Below are 20,871 nucleotides of genomic sequence, written 5' to 3'. Positions count from 1 at the left end.
CAAATATCACCATCCACATTAAAAGTGCAGACCTGGGGATGACTTTCATTGGAAATGTATAGGTTAACTAATTCAGACATATGTGGAAAATACATAGAGTTGAGAGTCCATCTACCGAAACAATTAACTAGGCTCTGCATATAGAAATACATGTTCATAACAATGATTCCTAATAATGTAAATATTTTCATTCATGAATCTGAATGGTGCGCGATCTACTGCTGGAATTATAGAGCTCAGTGAAGCTGTTTAATTATCCAAAGTATCTTCTTACTCTTGCAGTGAAACCTGTACTTGCGCTCACATGCTATGCTTGGCCATCAAAGGTTAACTCCCTTATTATTTATATTACGGTAGCAGGCCCCAGTCAGGAGCCAGGCCCCAAAGCACCTAGCAAAACAGCCCCTGCGCCAAGAGTTTATCATCTCAATTAAGCAGTCATGACAAATGAATGTAAGCGACAGCGCGGAAGTGGCTAAGAATGAGAATGATAATACATGTTTGACATTCATCACACTATATTGGCCAGGCACCTCTTAAAACAGACTGATCAACTGAGGTGAAATCCTGCCCCTATTGAAGTCAATGGCAAAAATCCCAGAAGAGGAAGTCCGTCAAAACTGTAGAAAGTTCCCCAAAGGAACTTTGGCTGCTTCTGCCTCTGCCAGCTGGAGTCTCTGGCTGGCTCTTTGTAGCTGCTTTCCTCCGAAGCCCATGTGATGGGGGAAATGGAGACACCTGGTCCTAATGCCCACAGATACATGTTAATGCCTTGGACCCATTCTGTCCAAGCCAAGCATTTTCCAAAGTTATCCCCAAATAAGATACATAGAGCACCATTTTCAATCCTGTTCTAGCTGCTATATGCCCACAGCTATCTGGGAACTCCTCTGCTGCAAGAGGAATCCTGTGCTGGCACAAGGTAAATCTTCTGTCCCCTAGTTTGGGGATGGAGCATGGGAAAGGGGGACAAGTGGCCTCTTGTGTTCAGGTTATTCTCAGCTACCAGAGTGGACTGCTCTGATAGGGCCCAGTGCTGCCAGAATCCAGGGCCCATAGGGGTGGCAATTGACCACTTTTGAACATCCCTCCCAGCTTCCAAGCACAATTTACATGCGCCTCATCATTGGAGTCTTGATCTTTTGGTGACAGCTTCTGCAAGAGAGCATTTTTTATTACAAACACTTATGTAACAACAGCCTCTATAACCTTGTGTAGAACTGTGACAAACTTCTTGGCGCCTTCTGTGGTGCATAGCAGGGATTATAGCGAGTAATGCCTAGTCATACAAATCTACAGTTTGTAATGGGATAAGTTAATTACACTCAAGACAGCTTAAAATGAAATACTTTCAGCTCACATGCTCCACAGACAGCTGGCTGGGCATTTTCAGTCCCTCTTTCCATGTCAATTGATATAGCCTACAGCTAACTCCTTTTCTTATTTTGTCTTGTTTCTCTAACATGACAGCAACGTTTGGGGTTTACTATGCTAGTGTTCTCCGTTTCACTGCTTTGTTTCTTTGGGTTCAAAATACCAATAGGAAAAAAGTAACCTGGGTTTATTCGAGCAGCCTCCTCAGAAAACACATCTTATCAACCGGGTATCACTAAACAAACCGCCTCATATTAGTTTAGCTTCCCCCAAAGCCTCATTCCACCCATGGCCAAGAGACAAATGACTTTTTACTAAAAACTCTTGTGAAGGTCTTAGGGCATAATGTCCTGTTGGCGCTACCTGTTCCAGCAACTCTTCAACACTAGCATGAAGTAGGGCTATGAACAGACACAAATATTTCAGTAGGGTTTGATACTGTTGAAAGCAGCCCCATACACAGCCAATTCCAAACAAGACAGATTATAAACACTGTAGGGTGCCAAAGATACCCTTGTCCACTGGAGAACTTTACAGGGCCTATGAATGACCAAACTAACAAAGAGTGAAAGACCCATGCTGTATCCCCAGACATACACACTTTGAATTTAAAGAAACATATCATTTATTTGGATCTGCGCTTCCATCAAGCACGCAAGCCAGGACACTACAGGGGACTGAGGTATGCGCTAGTCCACTACAGAATTTCAGCAGCTCCAAAAGAACAAGAAAGATGAAGGGAAGAGAACTGTAGGATATGAATGTTCTGTGGTTATATAATAAATAAGCAAAGTGAAAAAACTTGTAATGATTTTTTTTAAACACGTTTACCCTCTCCCTCTTCACAAGCTGTCCACCTGTAGCTTGTGATTTTCAAATTCATTCAAAGGCCTTTTTTATTGTTTTAAACTCAACTTTTGATAAAGTTTGAATTCAAGTGGTGATGCTTAGCAATGATTGGTCAGGTGATTCAAGTGGTATTCAAGTAGCCTGATTAAAATTAGCATAGGTTATGTGTGTGCATGTGCACAAAACAAACTCACGTTAACGTTCCTCTTTCTGCAAACATTTGTACAAGGAAACTTATTCATTAGATTATTCACGGAAAGCACACACAACCAAAAGTTTAAGTGAACATTTTCCCCTTACTCAAACAAAGCCGGTAGTCCTGCAAATTGTTCTATACAGGGATTAAGGCAACTTCTTTCATAAAATGTAAATCCCTATAGCAAATCCATTAATGTGGCTTATTCAGTCTTGTGTATAGATGAAGCAACTAACACTTAAACGCAGCCAATTCTGTAGGTGTGTCCCATCACCAAATCTCACCATTTGACATCACTCACTTCTCAGCAGAGTTTCATGTCTGTTTGCAGATCTTAGATAACAGTAATAGATTATAATCTTACGTCTATGCAATAAGCAGTTACATTTTGTTTATAGCCACAGGAAGATAAAAACTGTATGTGAAGTGTCCCCACTTGTAATGTGTATTGTGAAAGATTTTCAGCTTGGAAGTGAATTGCAACAGAAACTAGTTTCAGAGTTCCATTCTCTTTTAGTATAGCAGTAGTCTTTGAATGGATATTTAAGAGGAAGGGTGTTTGAAAGTCCCATAGGAAATTAGACATTGAATGACAGAAGCAGATCCAGTGTCTTAAAGGCATTTAGCTAGGGAGAAAGTACCTTTGGGACATGCTATCCAGATCAATGTCTACAATAACTCATAGTAATCCTTCCTGTAAGTTTTGGGGATCTCTGTCAGTGGGTGTCCATTGGTGTTGCAGTGAAGCTTGGACCACGTGTGCTGTCACTGCTGAGGCAAGTACCGCAGGAGTAGGAGTGATATTGGTTCAGGCAATAGCTCAACACTTCTGTGTACATGAGTCACTTCCATGGCTCGCTTCATTAGAAGAATCTGCAGAAGCAGGTAAGGAAAGCAGTCAGTTTTCAAAGAGATACCCTATACTTGGCCTGTAGGAGTCAGCAAGCTTGCAGTATTGGGCAGTGTGGATTCAGGGTCATGGACCTCCCTCTCCGCACCCTCCCCAAGTAGCCTGGCATCTCTCAGATTGGAAAGTGCTGCCACAGAGTTTAACATGGGTCTCTTTTTAAAACAAAACTGATCCACCATTTTGAGTTAGGATGCTTACCAGGATAACATTTTCAAGGGGGTGGGATGTGTGTGTGTGTGTGTTTTTTTAAATCAAACTCGCAAGTCAAGGCATTTCTATAGTATATTTTCAACAGAGGAGAGAAAATTCCTCACATTTTATCACCTCTTGCTTGTAATAAAAATCTGACAAGGTTAAAAGAGTTTTTCAATCTTATTTATTGTCTCTACGTTGCATGAAAAGTTACACATAAGAATTGTCAACTTGTCAAATATAAAATAATAATAATAAGAAGAAAACCTTAAGTTCAGAAACAAAAGAGTAAAAAACCAGTAGCAGCAAAATATTAATGATGGCATTAACATACACTTAAACCGATCACATTAAAAACTATTTTCTGTCAGGATAGGTATTCAAGCATAATATTCAAATCTTATTCTTTTTTTTAAAAAGTCACATTACAAAAGTGTTAACATGGCAGGATGACTTAAAAATACCAATGTTTAAAACAACATTATCCAACCTGTAGACAGACACCATATGTATCTGTATCTAGTTTCTTCAGAGGTATATACAGAAACCTGCATGCCTCTTCATAGTAATCCAGTCTCATGTAGCCACAGATGGAGATTCCAAAAACATCCTCCGAGCAGCTATTCTCAGACATTTTGGGCACTCTCCAGACTTGAAACACTGATTGTGGAAGCACGCTTTGCAAACTGTTTATACACACAAGCAGGTGGGAAAAATTGCATCAATAATTGTATTCCTTGAAGGATGGTAGTTTATCCATATATGAAAGTAACTGAAGACAATTCATGACCAGGACAATGAAGCACAAAGTAACAAAGTTAATTCCATATTTTGATCCCAAGCCAATGAACCTTGAAGTCAATTGGAGTCTTTCCATTGACTTCAATGGGCACTTGATTAGGTCTAGAAAAATCCGATGTAACAGCAATACATTTGCTATTTCAAACTCAAACTGAGATATGTAAACCCATACCAAGAACACACTTGAATTTTGTTTTCACTTACATTCAGACGACACATCCAAGTTTTCAAATATACAATAAACTCACTGAGACAAGACAGTTTGAAATCAGTGGGACTACTCATGTGCTTACAATTAGGCTCTTAAGTACCTTGCGGAATCAGGGCCTGAAACATTATACATGCATGCACACACATGCTCACAAGAAAGCAATAGATTTGGGCTGGAACATACCTGTACATCTTTTACATGTGGCAATTTGAAACGGGAAGAGTACATCTGAGCTCTGGCAAAATTCACAAATAAATCCCTTGGCTTGACAAAGCTAGAAGAATTGAAAGAGTTAATTACTTTTTTGATGTTTATTAAAAGTTCATATTTATAAAAATATATGGTCAGTTGTGGCTATTCTTCAGGATATATACCAGACACAGAGATTTCCTTACCTCACAGTTTTCTACATGAGATATGGAGCTTTTTAGAATATCCCTGAGAAGAGGCACTAACAGCCCTCGTTTAGTCTTCACCAAGTCATCCATTGAGAACAGATGCAGCTCTGTCGTCAGGTGGCTGGAGACCTGTTCAAATTCTTTCAATACACTACAGATAAAAAAACCCGTTAAATTACAAAGTGGTGACATGCTTATTGAGAGCATGTTTAGCAAAACATGTAAGTGGAGACAGCTAAGTCTAATCAACCAGGAAGAACATAAAATTGATCTCTCTATACACAGTAGAACTTAGTTTAACTGGGTTAAAGGGCACTTGTGAATTTTGCAAAAAGCCTGAAAGTTATAATTTTTTCCCCCTGCTTCTTAACTAACCTTAGAAGAAAGAATATTCAGTCTTGCCTACCCAGTTTCTGCTGGAGTGTTCTTTGGAAGGCTACAGTGAGAACTTTGACTTGTGAGTGAGGGTGTATGGGGGTCATTATTTAACAGCTTTTTCTCCCAAAGTTTGAGTTCAAATAAGTATTTAAACTAAAAAAAAAAAAATTTGTTCTCAATTGTTTAGGCATCAATCTTGGGGGGTGTATGAAAAAGCCTTTTAGACTATACAGCCATTGCAACAAGCACAAGATGACCACTATTGTACATTTTAACTTTCATTTGCTAACCATAACTGGATGGAGAAGGAGTGCATCAAAAATGCTTAGTTTTGACAATAATATTTTCATCAGTCATCGAATCGTTATTGTCTCTAGCCCTATAGTAGAAAGAGAGAGAGAGAGAGAGACTGACTAAAAGTTTTTGTTTTTTAATTTTTATTTATTTGCCTGGTTTATAAAAGACCTCTAATTATGTGGGTGTAAGCAACAGCATTCAGATGTCTTGCCCAGAACTCAGCTCAATGTCCAAGTGCTATCATATGCACCCACAACTAATTGCAGGTGCAAAACAGAGGTCCATTATTTTTCCATTTTATAGTTATTACATTAAGCATTGCAGGCGTTTGATTTAGACAAAAAATAATAAAATTTGCTGGAAGAACATCTTACTTTTCTTTAAAGCCACCAATGTTCCCTAAAACCACAGAGAAGTTAGGCTGATTGTGCAATGAGAGAAAGTAGTCACAGCTGCCTAACTCAGGCAGAATATGCACATTTTCTACAGCTTGTTTTGTGTCATTAGTTAAATGAAGATGGAGTGAATACAATCTACTAAAGAGCCATCATTTGAGCAACATATGGAATAACCACTCTAGTCACCTTAGAAAAACTTTGAACAGAAATTACATTGCTGAGGGAGGAACAATGTGAGTGTCCTTGAAGAGGAATAGTATCAGAAGGATGAAAGAAAAAATTCTGCCAAAAATAATTACACACATCTAATCATTAATCAAGTCTCACAGGGGTTTCTACAAAGGTACTGGGGGAAAAAAACAAGCTGCCTTATAAAATACACTATCACTTGACATTTGCAATAGATAAATTTGCAGGGAAAAGGAAGATGATATCAGAATTTCTGATGATCATATGGAACTAACGTCCTTAAAAAATGTGTGATTAAAAATTTTTCTGGAGGGGGAAGCTCCATGAATAACAATTGTACTTTTACCAAGTATTTACTATACTTAATCATGCTCCATACCTTTCAGCAAACCTGCAGGTTTTCAGTAGTTTTTTAATATGCAAAAGCTGTTCTTGTATCTCCTAAAGGATGAAGGGTAGGAAAATGTAGTATTTAAAATGAAAAGCAGAGCAGCATACTTAAACATTCAGAAGTGTTTAAGAGCACTAATTTAGCCAGTGATTATTTAAAAATTAGCATTCACCAATACAGCAGTTTTACTTTAAAATTAGGAAAAATACAGCAGAGAGTTAGATCAGCTATATAATGCACCAAAAGGCCTGCCCCACAAGTGAGTATGCATGGCCAAAATATATGACCCGAAGCTGCAAGTTGTTCCTGCAGGATCAAAGACTATATAGAACCAATTGCTATGCCCCAGGGCAAGGGGATGGGTTTATAAGCCCTTCCCTTGGGTACACAAGAGCCAATAGACTTGTGCTGCACCCTTCTGTCCAACCAGTCAGCCAGAGACACCCTCCTCTCCCCAACCCCCAGGGAGGTCAGTGTGCTCACAAGAAGGGCAGGGGGGAGTGTGAAATCCTTAGAGGAGTCAACTTTTTTCTTTTCCCTGCTGGCCAGACACAGCTGCTTTATGGGCAGAGAGCGGCAGCCAATCAAACTGCTGGTGTCTCCTGGTGGCAGGTACTTGTTCAACAGGGCATCCAATTCCCTGATAAACTGGAATTGGAAGTGGATTAGGAGAAGGCATCTCTTAAACAAGGTGGGAAATAGGTTTGGGGCTCCTAATGTCTGATACAGAAAGGAGAAAAACCCCTCGTCCCCATCCCTTTAACCTTCATAAGAGTGGATGGTGCTAGTACCAGGTGGATTGGAACAGCGGGAGAAAGGTGGTACAGATAACAAATGAAAAATGACCTGCACTGGATGAGTTATTGCCAGATAGTTCCCAGATATGTTACTTAACAAAGCGGCAACCTAATTAAACCAGATTCCTGGGGTCTAGTCTTTCTTCTGGCAGTGTGCAGGACAATGCCACACTCCTCAGTTACAAAGAAGCTGCTACTTACCCTGACTCTGTTCAGTTCCTTTGCTTTTGTATAGAGGGTTTTGTTGATACACGACACATTGAAGATGGGGTTTTGCCATATGCTGAGCAGGAGATGTTTGGAGAAGTTACAGACATAGTACTTTCTGAAGTCCCATTTCATCAATATTCGGGCAGGGATGGAAGATTGCGCATAACTATGGCAACAGTCGCAGAAGTACTTCCCCAGGTAATCACAATAGCGGAGTCTCCTGATGTATTCTGAGGAGGGTCAACAATGAAGATAATTCTTTAAAGAACCATTTTTCTAAAAACTACGGTATTGCCTTTTAACTGCATCAATCCAGTAATAAATAATTCAGATCTACAGAAAAATAGGCTTGGGGGAGGGGGAGGGATAGAGGGAGTTTGTTTTTTTAAGAGGTAGAACCATGGTCAGATTTAGTATTCTGAATTAAATATAGAAAAACTCTCTTTTGCCTATGCAAGACTGATAATAGTTATGACCATCAAAATTTACACAGATCCTTACTGGAAACACTTTTGGCTGCTTCCCACAAAACAAGTTCAGGACTGGGTCTTGTGGTTACAGGTGTAACCTCACTAATTCCTTTGCAGAGTTATTGTTAATGATTCTCTGAGTCCCTGATGTCAACTCAAATATTAATTTTGTTCTGACAGGCATGAGCGAGTCTCTCTCTTTGTATAATGGACCCAGTATAGCACTTTACATTCATTTCAGAGATTTCCCATGCAATGAGACCTGATGAAATGGATACATCTGAACATTACAATGCATTAAGCAGCTTGTGAAAAAAAAAGTATCCCAACGATTCTTATAACTTCAACAGGGTTTTGTGGTCAAGTCTTTAAAAATAAGAAAACCACTTACACATCCTCTCTCTTTTTAAGACCAGTTGACAGTATCAATTGGCAAGGATTACGAATTCTATTTCAAAAGTATTTTCTAATTAAGATTTATGATTTGCAGCTTGGAGACTTATATTTTACTATTAGCCTACTTTAAAAAAAAGTCAAGCTATTTTACATCATAAATAATTTGCTTCCAGTTTTATGGTTGAAAGTCACCACTTCTAACTGTGGATAAGTAGGAGTGCTATGAAGTAGCCTACAGCTGATGGAGAAGGGCGTTGTGTTCAGGTTGTAATAACATTTCAGGTAGAGATATGATCCTACTGTGCATTGTGCTACATGCATCCCCAACCTGGAATGTTTTCTTCTAGTTAAGGTATTGCCGGAACTGCAAAATATATCCTGTCAACACAAACTGGGGGTTGCTTGGTGTTGGTATGTCTGGGGGTTTGTGTTTCTGTTTCAATACTTACTGAGTTCTATTGGGGTTCCACAACCAGCACAAGTAAAGTTTTGTGCAGCTACAACGGCATCTCTCCTGTACAGACAGACAAAATTAAATCACACTGTCCAAAAGCATCTCTGATCAGTTACATTCTCCCAGAATGACAGACAACTGCACTAATACTTATGAATATTTTCAACTTGGAAGTCTGATCATGTTACTAAAAAAAAAACAAAACAAAAAAAACCACAATGTAGGAAGAGAAGTCAGTTGTAAAAGAGAAGTCTGTATGTTATTTTACAGTGGAACTCTAAGCTAATCTTTGTAGACTATGCAGACACTGGTACCCGAGATCATGGTATGCCAGAAGTATGATACTTCCCCAGTCTTTCTTTAAGAAAGCTTAAAGGGATACTGTCGACCCAGAAAAAAGTCACATTTGTCTGAACATTTTGTACCCATTATTAATTACAAGTAACACCCAAGATTTTTTTCTGCCAACTTCTGCTAAAACAAAGTTATTAGTTTGTTTACTTTGTGCATTTGACAGCACTTTAGGTAGAGCAAGATTCATAATTTTTCTGCATAGTCAATCTTTTGCTTGCTGAAAAAAAGTGTTGAGCCAGCAGGGGAGCAAAAAACCAAAACCCCACAATCCTCAAAAAAAGTAACCCACCATATTGAGTAACAGTATATAGACAGCGTTAGTCAAGACATAATGACTCAGCAAAAGTAGGCATTACTACATAACTTCCAGTGAAACACTGGAGAACAAGGTACTGAACAATAGGCCTCATCCAAAGCCCAATGAAAATCAACAGAAATCTTTTCACTGATCTCAACAGGCTTTGGACTGGGCTTAGTGTATAACAGAAACAAAATGACCAGTCCCACAGACAGACAAATACTTGAGACTTACTTGAGTGATGGGTGAATACTAAATATTATTTGAAACCTAGGTGGGGCCCAGTCTATGGTTCCTCTTAATCTGGCTTTGACCTTTATTTCTTCTGCCAGATTCCCACTAGACTCAAGTTCCTTTGGAATATTTTCTTTATTTGCATGCTATTGAAGACAGAAAGACAGACTTAAGTGTGGAATTTAACCTGCAACCTAGTAGTTGAACAGATGCTAACATGCTTTGCAGACTATGCAATGAAATGTCACCTTCAACACTCCAACAGCTGTCAGTACAGTCACAGTTTTGATACCCAAAGTCATGTTTAGTAGCAACTCTTGAAGGACTTCTTGTGTTCACAGAGATCCCATTTACATGACTGTCCTACGTTGCATTAAATGCATTAGAGCTTTCTAACCAAGACAGACTCCCCTCCCCCCAAATTGCTTGAAAATAACCAAACCCTGAACACACATTTATATCATTCTAAACATCCTCCTTCTCCCCATGCCAATGAGGCAGCTGCACTGAACGCTCTGAATAATAAGCACATTGTTTTCTGTTCAGAAGTCTTACTTTCTCCTTAGTTGTGTTCAGGCACCTAGACAGCTGAACGTTATTGGTTACAGACAGAAACTGTTTCCTGAACTCTTGGTAAAGCTTCTGTGCTGTTACTTCAGCAGAATTGCAGCCCGGATCAAAAGATAATCTGAAAATTAAGCAAGCCAAATGGTAGCATTTCATAAGTAGATTTGTGTCCTCCACATCCCTGAAGATTTCTCACGCTCCTTCCATCCTCCCCCCATTTGATTCACCTATGCCCTCTAGGACCCTTGTGCCACATCCATCAAACAAACTATGTTCCCTTCCTGCCTCTTTTTAGGAGAGTCACAATATGGCAGGAAGAGTATTGCCACCCGGCTATTTACTAAGTTATGAGAAATACAAAAAGTTACCTTTTATCTAGAGATGCTGTAATATTTTCCAAGTCTTCAAGTTCTGCAGAAAAGGAGGAAAAATTTGTTAGCCCTACAAAAGCAAAAACCTCCACCTCCTGCCATTGTATTCTATCTACTTTAGGTTCTTATATGGCTCCCATTACCGTAGTATCTGAGCACCTGACAAACCTTAATATATTTATCTTCACAAGAACGCTGTCAGGTAAGGAAGTGCTATTATCCCATTTTCATCAATCGTCATCACTCCCATAATCGCATTAGTCTTTGGGGCACCATCACTGATGAGCAATCAACCAATTGTCTCCACCCCTGATGATTGTGTGTCAGTGCTTGAGTCTCCACAAAGTCCATTCCTGTCCACTCTTCTATGTTGTCAGTCCATCTCTTCTTCTGTCTACCTCTTCTCCTCCTCCCCGTACTGTTCCTTGGAGGATGATCTTGGCTAGGTCAGATGATCTTGTTACATGGCCGTACCACTTCAGCTTGTGCTTCTTCACGGTTGTCAGGAGGTCTTCATATGACCCAGTGCATTGGATGATGATGTTGTGGTTGAAGTAGGAGATGCCCAGGATTTTACAGAAGTATCTCATCTCTACCACCTGTATTTTCCGTTCAAGTTCTGCAGTAAGGGTCCATGTCTCGCACACATACAGAAAAATGGAGATGACCAATGCGTGCAGCAGTTTCAGTTTGTTTTCCAGGGAGATGTTCTTATTCCTCCAAATTGGCTTTAGCATTGCCACTGCTGCTGTTGTTTGCGCAGTTCTTGCCAGAATTTCTGCCTGTGATCCTTCATCAGTGAGGATTGCCCCCAAATACTTAAACTGTTTCACTAGGACATCAGTCATTATTTGCTCCAAGTAGATGTTGAACAGTGTGGGCAAAAGAAGGCAGCCTTGCCAGACTCCAGCAGTGGTGCGAAACCACTCTCCTATTGTGCCATTGATGAGAACTGCACTGCTGGCCTTGGTATATAGTTGTTTAAGGGTAAGAATAAGCTTACAACCAACATTGTGCATCTTCATGGTTGCCCAGAGAGCTTTGTGCCATACTCAATGCCTTCTTGAAGTCAACAAAGACATGGTAGATATCCTGCTGGTGTTGTAAGTACTTCTCACATAGAACACAAAGATTGAAAATCTGTTCTGCGGTACTTCTTCCAGCACAAAAACCAGCCTGTTCTTCAGCGATGATATTCTCCACTTGTGGCTTCAATCTGTTCAATATGACTTTCAACATCACTTTGCTGGGATGGCTAATTAAGCTTATGGTCCAGTAATTTTGACACAATTGCAGGTTGCCTTTCTTTGGCAGAGTGATGATTAGTGATTGTGTCCATGTGGAAGGCCACTCATCGGTCTGCCAGATCTTGTTGCAGATCTTGGTGAGTAGATCTATTACTATTTCTCCTCCAAATTTCATCAGTTCGGCTAGGATATTGTCAATACTTGTAGCCTTTCTGTTCTTGAGTGATTTCACAGCTGTCTCCACTTCTTCACGCAGCATAGGAAAGTCATCCTCCTCTGTTGAATCTGAGCTATCTACACTAGTATCTCCATTTGTCTGGTGGTTTTATAGATCAGAGCAGTAATTTGTGCACCTATTGATGATGTCCCTTTCTTCTGTAAGATTGTTCCCTTCTTTGTCTTGAATTGCGTTAGCTTTTCAGATTTTTTACAGATGGGTAATGGAAGCACAGAGATGCTAAATGACTTGCCCAAGATCACACACAAAACCTGTGGCAAAGCAGGGAATTGAACTCAGGTGTCTCAGCAGCTATATAGGGAATCTGTGGTGTGTGCACTTTGGGCACTACCACATACATTGCATGTACACGTTAATATATACGTCAACTACTGGAAAGTATTCTTGCTGTAGAAATGAACTCCTGTATTATTATTACATATGATAGAGTTTTAGCACTTATGAAAAGCTATTTCAACTCTTCCAATTAGTAGTGCACGATTACCAAGAGAGAAATTTTATCATACACTTGTGAGTTTGTACTATAAAATACATACTATGGCAACATGTAGCTCTGGAAAAGCGGCACTGAAGTAGTTAGTAAATCTATCCAGACTCATTGCAAGTTGCAGCTGCACAGTTTGAAAGTCTTACCAATAATTACAAATTCATCATCTGAGTCACTATCGCAGTGAAATCTACCGGCCTCATGATGTGACGGTGGATTTACTGATGAGCTGACCTGCAGCACAGCACAACCTTTAACAAAGTAAATGATCCATTAATAAGAGCTTCATGGAGGGATTAATATATTTAGATCTTTGCACTATTTTAAACATTCTGTCACTGTCTTCTCCTCTCTCCCCCCATCAAACAAAAGCCACACACTAAATGTAGAATGAGCTTTTAGGTTGTATGTTCTTTGGGGTAGGGACTGTCACTTCTTTTGTATTTGTAAAGTGCCTGACACAGCGGGGCCTGAGCTGGTTGAAGCCTGTATTAGCTACTGCAATTATAAATATTTAATAGTAATGTGCTTTCCCCACTCCACACACTTCTTCTTCAGTGATTTCCCCCCAAGAAGTTACATCATTTAGATTCATGTTATCCTATGTATTAAAATCCCTTTTGGGACATGCTCATTTTACAAATTCATGTACTGTACAGTGTTACAATATCATAAGCCTTTGTTACCCTGACTCATACTACATGTGCACAAATACTGCTTGAGATTTCATCCTACTCAAATGTCTAGTGGCTGATCCAGGAACTAATGAAGTACGTTATAAAGCAAATTGATGATAGTCAGACTCCATAACCCGTAATACAAAAAAGGAAGATGAAGAAACCACACATTACAAACGTTGCACTTGAAGGTGGGTTGTTTTTTTTTAAATCCTAACTTGACAGTTTCACTAACAAAGAACATGAACTACAATTTCTAGTGAATCACAGTCCAGCACAAAGAACTACATATATCCGCAGGCACACTCCAAAGAGAGACACAAACCATAAAAAAAGATACACAGATGTGAATGTTAAAGAAAAACTGGCAAACATGGGAATCATTTGGAGAATCAAATTTATCAGGGATACATCTCATGGGACAAGCGACCTTTTATTTTTGACTGTCTGTCTGGGGAGTCAGTGAAGATTAGACAGGACAAGGAATTCACTTATGAGAAACACCCATCCCAACTCTTTCTGTAGGGTAATCACACAAAGGCAGGCAAGAAAGCACTGCATTATGGGTTAACATTAAATAAACTTGCCTTCATAGCCACTGTCTGAAGAAGCAGAAGAAGCAGATTGTGTCTTTACTCTGGTATAAGAGGATATTTCTGAATCAGTCTGATAGCTGCCTAGCGATCCACTGGTTTCCTCTGTATTCCAGGGCTCTGCATGTTGACTTAGGATACTGCACTTCATTTTTTCCAAAGATGCTATGATCATATCTGCAACAAAAAAGTGTGCATTCTCCTAGACGTAGAAAAGAGGAATGTTTATTACTAATTTACTTCTTAGTGTAATTAGTGTCAGCTTCTCTTCCCAACATTAACAAGCCAAGAAATGCATACTTAAAGCATACCTGGCCTTTAATTTAAGAAGCTGCAGGAAATTAAAATAAAACAATGCAGGTAAAAGGTACAGTATCCAAGAAACTCAATTTATGTCTATCTTAATTTTTTTAAAGCATGTTTGTTGCATTAATTCTCTTTCCCTCTTTTAAATCAAAAGGAAGAAACTTAAAATGCTTAATTGAGTACTCTCTTGGCAGGTGTATATATTTAGGCATTTTTAAGGGCATATTCCCAAGATTACAACATAAATTTTAGTAAGCATATTTTAAACCATGTAGCATATTTACTAGGCTTTAATTCAAGGAGTGAGGTATATATATAGACACTTTAGCGTGCATATTAATTTTGAAGTGGTGAGGTGTGGCAGGCTTTAATACTACTATGAGCTTCCCAGATGAGGGATGATAAAAGAAGTGCAAAAGCACTTGCCTATCTCACTGACTTAATTCTTTAATGTTTGCAAGGTATAATTAACCCCATTTTACAGGTGGGAAAATGGAAACTTGCGTGACTAGATCAAAAGGTCACACAGGAAATTGTTGATAAAGTCGGGGACAGAACTCAGATTCCCCTGGCTCCCACTGTGCAGTTGCTTGCTTGCTTGCTTGCATGCAACTTCAAGGTCTAATAGGAAAGCTCATGGCTTAAAAATACCCTCAGGATCTAGTGTTGCAACTTGTGAATGCAGATATCAAATAATCCACTAAAAAAAACTGAGTTACTGCTCTAAAAATGGCACTGGTTATAAGTGCAACATTCTTCACAGCAGTGTAATGGAAAGCTGTAGTAATAAGCTCTATTAAACTTTCATCACTTAAGAACAATTAAAAATGAAAACTTCAGTAGGCATTTCTTCAACTTTTTAACCATCTTTAGGACAAAAAGGTGAACAACAGATTTTATTTCTAAACAATTCCAATAAAATGGCATTTTCTCAACATTACAGGCCCTCATATAACGTCTCAAGAAGTTCACTTGGGTGCCTGAAGAAACTGTATCTTAAACTACATGTTGTTCGATTATCACTACTCCTTTCAACAAGATTTGGGACATACCATTAAAAAAGGAAAGAGAATTAAACAGCCATTTTTTCCTGGAGGGGAAATACTGATACCAAGGTGGTTCTGAGAAAGTTTGATGGATGCTGAATGGGGGTTAATTTTTAAGGGCATATTAAGGTCACTGGCAGATCTCAGAATAGTGCCATGTCCAATGGTTAAGAACGTGCCTGCAAGAGTTTGTGTTGCCAAGTGGGTACTTGCATATTGAGGAACTTACATAAGCAATCAGGCTGCATTTACATGAACTCTGCTCTCACTCCTTTTTCATCACCTTCCTTTTATACACTGAGCTCCTTCCCTTTAGGAAACAGCTCCGGATCATAGAAGAAAGGTGGAGAAGACCTATTAGGTCATCTATTCCCTCTCCCTCCCAGTGCAGGATTGTAACCTTCAATACATAGATTAGTGCTTTGTCCAATCTTCTAACAGTTCGCCTGGGAGACTACTCCATCATCTAATAGAGGTCAACTGTCAGGAAGTTTTCTCCTGTTATTCATCTTATTTCCCCCCTGTTAGTTTTACCCCATTACTTCTGGTTAAACCCCTTGTACCATCCCTGGTGTCTGAACCCTTTAATATTTGTTATATTCTCCCCTCTCCCTTTCATAATGACTGAGCACTTTGATCTTTCCTCTAAGATGACAGACTCCTGATAATTTGTATAGAGAGGGCAGTGCTGCCTAGTGGACAGAGCACTGGATTGGAATTCAAGAGACCTGGGTTCTATTCGCGGCTTTGCCACTGATAGACAGGATGACAAAATGGTGGGGTCTAAATTAGCTGCTACCAATCAGGAAAGAGCTCTTGGAGTCATTGTGGATAGTTCTCTGAAAACATCTGCTAAAAATGCAGCAGCAGTCAAAAAAGCTATCAGAATGTTAGGAACCATTAGGAAAGGGCTAGATAATAAAATAGAATATATCATAATGCCTCTATATAAATCCATGGCATGCCTACACCTTGAATACTGTGTGCAGTTCTGGTCACCCCATCTAAAAAGATATATTAAAATGGGAAAAGGTACTGATAGAGGCAACAAAAATATTCAGTGCATGGAACAGCTTCCGTATGAGGAAAGATTAAAAAAACTGGGACTTTTCAGCTTGGAAAAGAGATGATTAGGAGGGGATATGATAGAGGTCTATAAAATCTTGACTGATGTGGAGAAAGTGAATACGGAAGTGTTATTTTCTCCTTCACATAACACAAGCACAAAACAAATCCTGTGCTATACTTTCACAGAATAGCATGAAATAATGCAGATAAAATGGAGGTTTAGGAAAGGGGAAAACGTTGTTTGGAAAATGTTTGGAATGAAAAGGGAGTATCTTTAAAGTATTACATTCCCTGGAGCGAGTGAAAGGAGGGTGTGTAGATGGGGCAATATTGAAAAGCTTGGGCTGAATTTTAATTTGTAAGAATGCTCATCCTAAAACAGAATAAAAAAGAAAAAAAACCCAGCAGGTTGTAAAAGACTAATTTTGGCATCACTAAAATTTGTTCTTCTAAAGCTGATCAGAAGGAATCAGTTCTATGTAGCCTGACTAGCAAACAATCAAGTGTAATTATTCATAAGTGACTATTCTGTACTAGAATATTGGTGCAATAGATCCATGACAGCAATGATCTCACCTTCTCCACATCTACAGGAAGCATGAAGATATCCTGCAAGGAACGGTTCAAGGAAATAGCTCCTATGCTTAAAGCTGAAGTAGCACCTGTAGGCATAACAATAAGCATTATTATTAGTTATTTGTTTCTTTGCACTTGCCACAATGTGTTAAGTGCTTTCCAAGAGAAAAACTTGCCCTTGTTTTCCAAAACTGTCACCGGGTGTGGGAGGGGGGAAGAATTATCAAAGGTAGAGACAGTTTGAGAGGCCTTTGTCTTTGGAAAATACAGACAGTACTTAAGTTATCCAGCCAACCTGAAGAAAGTATGTCAAGTTTAGGGGAAACAAAGTATGTCAAGCTTAGGGGAAACAAAGCTGCAACACATAACTTCATTGTAAACCTGCCTCAGAATTCTAAGCAAAACCCAAAGCTGTTCATTTAGTACACTACCAAACACATAAAATACCACCACATTGAACTACAAATAGAGGAGTGTGGAACCGAGCAGTTAAGAAAAGCCACATGGCAAAGCCAGGACACTCCATATGCTACCCTTGGAAAACTTCATGTGTTATTACAGTAAGCACATGGAAAGTTAATGGTGCTCAGAACTGTTAGCCACTGGCTGGAAGATAAGACTCACACTAGCACAATACATGTTCCAATGGGGGTCTAATCATACAGGGGCCAGCTGTAGACAGCGTGGGTGTTGGTTTCATATGAATGCAAGAAGTTCAGAAAAGTTTGATGTATATTTCCATGTCTCCTGAATCCCTACTGCATGATAGCATATGTAGGACCACCATATACAGAGATGCAGCATTTCTCGTTTTACAATGTAGTAGCTGCCGTTTTCATTTTTACAGTGCTTACTGGTGATTTTGATGAATATGGAAGACAAAAGCACCATCTCATCCCATTCAGCACCTTTTTATGACAGAGCAGAGCATACATTTGTGTGTTCCATTCTATGCATCCGAAGAAGTGAGCTGTAGCTCACAAAAGCTTACGCTAAAATAAATTTGTTAGTCTCTAAGGTGCCACAAGTACTCCTGTTCTTTTTGTTTCTCTATAGTTCTTCAGTACCTACATTCAATCACATAAACATGATGTGCTGGAATGGGTCTTAATTCTTGTTGAAATTAAAGCCTCGCCTTCATTAAAATGAGTTGGCTCATATTCTAATACATATTTTATATTCAAATCCCAAAGAACCACTACTGCAAGAAATTAGCCAACTAATATTGACAAGATAGAGGGGCAAGGGGATAGTTTATACAGTCACAACTCTCTCTCTCTCTATATATATATAAAAATAAATAAAAGGAGCATATGATAATAAGACCTGTGCTTACCACCACCTTTACCGCTTTGCTTGTATATTGTTTCTCTCTTCCCTACCTTGCATGTATTGACTTGTTTCAGTTAAAGACTTTGGGGCAGGGCCTGGCTTCTTATGTACTCACATAGCATCTGGCACATTCTGGGTATACCACAATATAAAATGATTTAGAACATGCAGATGACAAGCAAACGGTCTGTCTTTTTCAAACTAGACCACCTCCACCATAGACTTTCTGCTTAAAATGATAAACTATAATGAACAGACAGGGGAGGCTCCAGGCACCAGCGCAGCAAGCGCGTGCGTGGGGCGGCAAGCCGCGGAGGGTGGCAGTCAGGCAGCCTTCGGCGGTGTTTCTGCGGGAGGTCCACCGGTCCCACAGTTTCGGCGGCAATTCAGTGGCGGGTACACCGAAGGCACGGAACCAGCAGATCCCCCACAGAACCGCCACCAAATCTGTGGGACTGGCAGACCTCCCGCAGAAACGTCACTGAAGGCTGCCTGACTGCCGTGCTTGGGGCAGCAAAAAACACAGAACCGCCCCTGTGAACAGAGAGAGACTCCTGAAAACACATACGAATAGTTTATGCAAATCACCCTTTCCAACTAATTAGCACTGAACATTTCTCAATACGTTAAGCATTTTTATTTGGCTATAATTGGACACTTCACCTTGAATGGTCCTTTAGAATGTGTTAACTATAATATGTGCTAACTACTTATGCTAAACTGTTTGATCTTGTATTTAGCTGTGACACAGACCTGAAGAAGAACTCTGTTTAAGTTCCAAAGCTTATCTCTCATCAACACAAGTTGGTCCAATAAAGATATTAACTCACCCACCTTGTCTATCTGGAACCCACAGGGCTACAACAACACTGCATACATTGAAGATAAAGTAATCCTGTCCTCCCCATCTTACTACAAAAGGGTTCCATTTCTCTCTGAAGGAGCTTAGTTAGGATAAGGTGGGGGAAGACAAAAAGACCAAACACAGCATCACACTAAGTAAGAGTGAGTATTTTCCTCTTTAGAAGTCTGCCTTCACATTCAAGTTTTAACTCAGCCAAGTTTCACCAAAACATTTGATTAAACTTAACAATCTAAAATTTGTACTTCCTTTTCAGATTTTAACATCTTTACAGCCTCAAACTTACACGTGCAACAGATCACTGTACGCACCGTTACAGGATGAGTGAGCTAGCCGTACTTTGTAGCTACCAAGTAGGATAAACATCCACCTGCCTAGTCAGGTAAAGGTGTGGAAAGAGAGAACTGTGCCAGCTGGCTATAACAGCAGGGTTGCACACACAGTCTGTAGGAGGAAGCTAGGTGGGGCCTGACAGCAACATGTTTCAAACTGTGACAGATCAAACTGTATGCGGTGTTGTAGCCATGTGGGTCCCAGGCTATTAGAGAGAGAAAGTGGGTGAGATAATATCTTTTATTGGAGAGCGGGAGAGGGAGAGGGAGAGAAGGTGGTCCAATACAAGAAATTACCTCACCCACTTGGGCAAAATTGTCAGTTTGCTTGCTAGGAACTGTGCATCACTGCTCTAACCCTTCTGGGGTCTGGGAAAGGACATTTCAGACAGTCACATTAGGAAACTGGTTACTCTGAGTAGCCTAGGCAAAAAATTAAACCTAAAGGGAAGTAACAGCCATTTTGCTTGCCACACACTTATCACCACAAAGACCAGGAAAAACCATTCATTTAAACAGTTACCTAGCAAAGGTAGAGATTTGCATATTAAATTAAACTGTACTGAAGTCATGGGGGGGCACCTTAGTGTGGCCCTTTTTAATCAGAGATTATTGGAGGGGTCCTTAGAGGAAGTTTCACAGGATAAGTAGAAACAGTTTCATAGTTAAAAAGAAAATTCCACTAACAATCAGTTTGTCTGGATTTAAACATCAAGGCTTTCATTTTCCTGGTTTTTTTCCTTAGCAGTGGGAGACAGGGCAGCAGGAATCACACCAACATTTAAATGGTGGGGGTGGATTTGAGAGAGGGACAAAGCTTGCTTTCAGGTAGGAATCAATCTTATCTCATCCTTCTGAGAATCAAAGGTAAGTTCAGCATTCAGGCTAGGTAGAGAGTCCCTCCTTCCCTCCCTCTCTCTCCCCCTCCCTCCAGATATTCTTGGAAGTGGTAGTGAATGGCCCTGCTCCACTAAGAAACACCCCTTCTTAAATACAGTCTATGCTTTTTTTTCCAGGTGCCCAAACTGAGACATTCCAGCCCCTTCCCCCAGTCAGATGTCTGAGTAGAGAGTTCATTATTCCATGGGATTGGGTGCAGTTGCAAGACAGTCAAAATTGATGATCTGGGGGCTTTTAAATTATAGGTATCAAGCATCTTTCCTGGGCTGGGCACCAGTCTAGAATGCAGCGCAACAGACTGGTCTTGACAACATTTTTCCAGCACAGAATGCAAAATTGTAGTCAGCACACAGAATGGAAGAGATTGCAAAAACAGACGTCATAATTTGACAAAGACCTATTCCACTATGCATGATAGGTAGAGCCCTCCATAGATACAAAATTTGTATCCGCATCCGATCTGCAATCTGCA

General features: G+C 39.8%; 1 protein-coding gene and 1 long non-coding RNA gene across 9 annotated transcripts in view; one reads left to right on the top strand and one right to left on the bottom strand.

The window, feature by feature from the left end:
- Nucleotides 1–20,328, top strand: part of LOC120390668 — a 38,078-nt gene extending 17,750 nt beyond the window's left edge. The window contains exon 3 of the long non-coding RNA XR_005591111.1: nucleotides 20,245–20,328. This is a non-coding gene — a long non-coding RNA (uncharacterized LOC120390668). The remainder of the gene's footprint in view (nucleotides 1–20,244) is intronic.
- Nucleotides 3,692–20,871, bottom strand: part of RUBCNL (rubicon like autophagy enhancer) — a 39,490-nt gene continuing 22,310 nt past the window's right edge. For 7 of the 8 annotated variants that reach the window (XM_039513403.1, XM_039513412.1, XM_039513421.1 and 4 more), the window contains 12 exons: nucleotides 16,974–17,059; nucleotides 13,972–14,179; nucleotides 12,854–12,958; nucleotides 10,733–10,775; nucleotides 10,353–10,485; nucleotides 9,798–9,943; nucleotides 8,907–8,971; nucleotides 7,583–7,821; nucleotides 6,573–6,634; nucleotides 4,929–5,082; nucleotides 4,717–4,807; nucleotides 3,692–4,207 (listed from right to left, as the gene is read on the bottom strand). In XM_039513403.1, coding sequence (XP_039369337.1) covers nucleotides 4,098–4,207; nucleotides 4,717–4,807; nucleotides 4,929–5,082; nucleotides 6,573–6,634; nucleotides 7,583–7,821; nucleotides 8,907–8,971; nucleotides 9,798–9,943; nucleotides 10,353–10,485; nucleotides 10,733–10,775; nucleotides 12,854–12,958; nucleotides 13,972–14,179; nucleotides 16,974–17,059 — 1,442 coding nt within the window. In that variant the 3' untranslated portion in view covers nucleotides 3,692–4,097. Of the gene's footprint in view, nucleotides 4,208–4,716; nucleotides 4,808–4,928; nucleotides 5,083–6,572; nucleotides 6,635–7,582; nucleotides 7,822–8,906; nucleotides 8,972–9,797; nucleotides 9,944–10,352; nucleotides 10,486–10,732; nucleotides 10,776–12,853; nucleotides 12,959–13,971; nucleotides 14,180–16,973; nucleotides 17,060–20,871 lie in introns of those variants that run through there. The other variant, XM_039513436.1, reaches the window with a different exon arrangement.

Source organism: Mauremys reevesii, linkage group 1 (genome assembly GCF_016161935.1).
Source record: "Mauremys reevesii isolate NIE-2019 linkage group 1, ASM1616193v1, whole genome shotgun sequence".
Taxonomy (NCBI): domain Eukaryota; kingdom Metazoa; phylum Chordata; order Testudines; family Geoemydidae; genus Mauremys; species Mauremys reevesii.
Note: the sequence above shows the minus strand (reverse complement) of the source record. Positions and strands in the feature narration are given on the sequence as shown.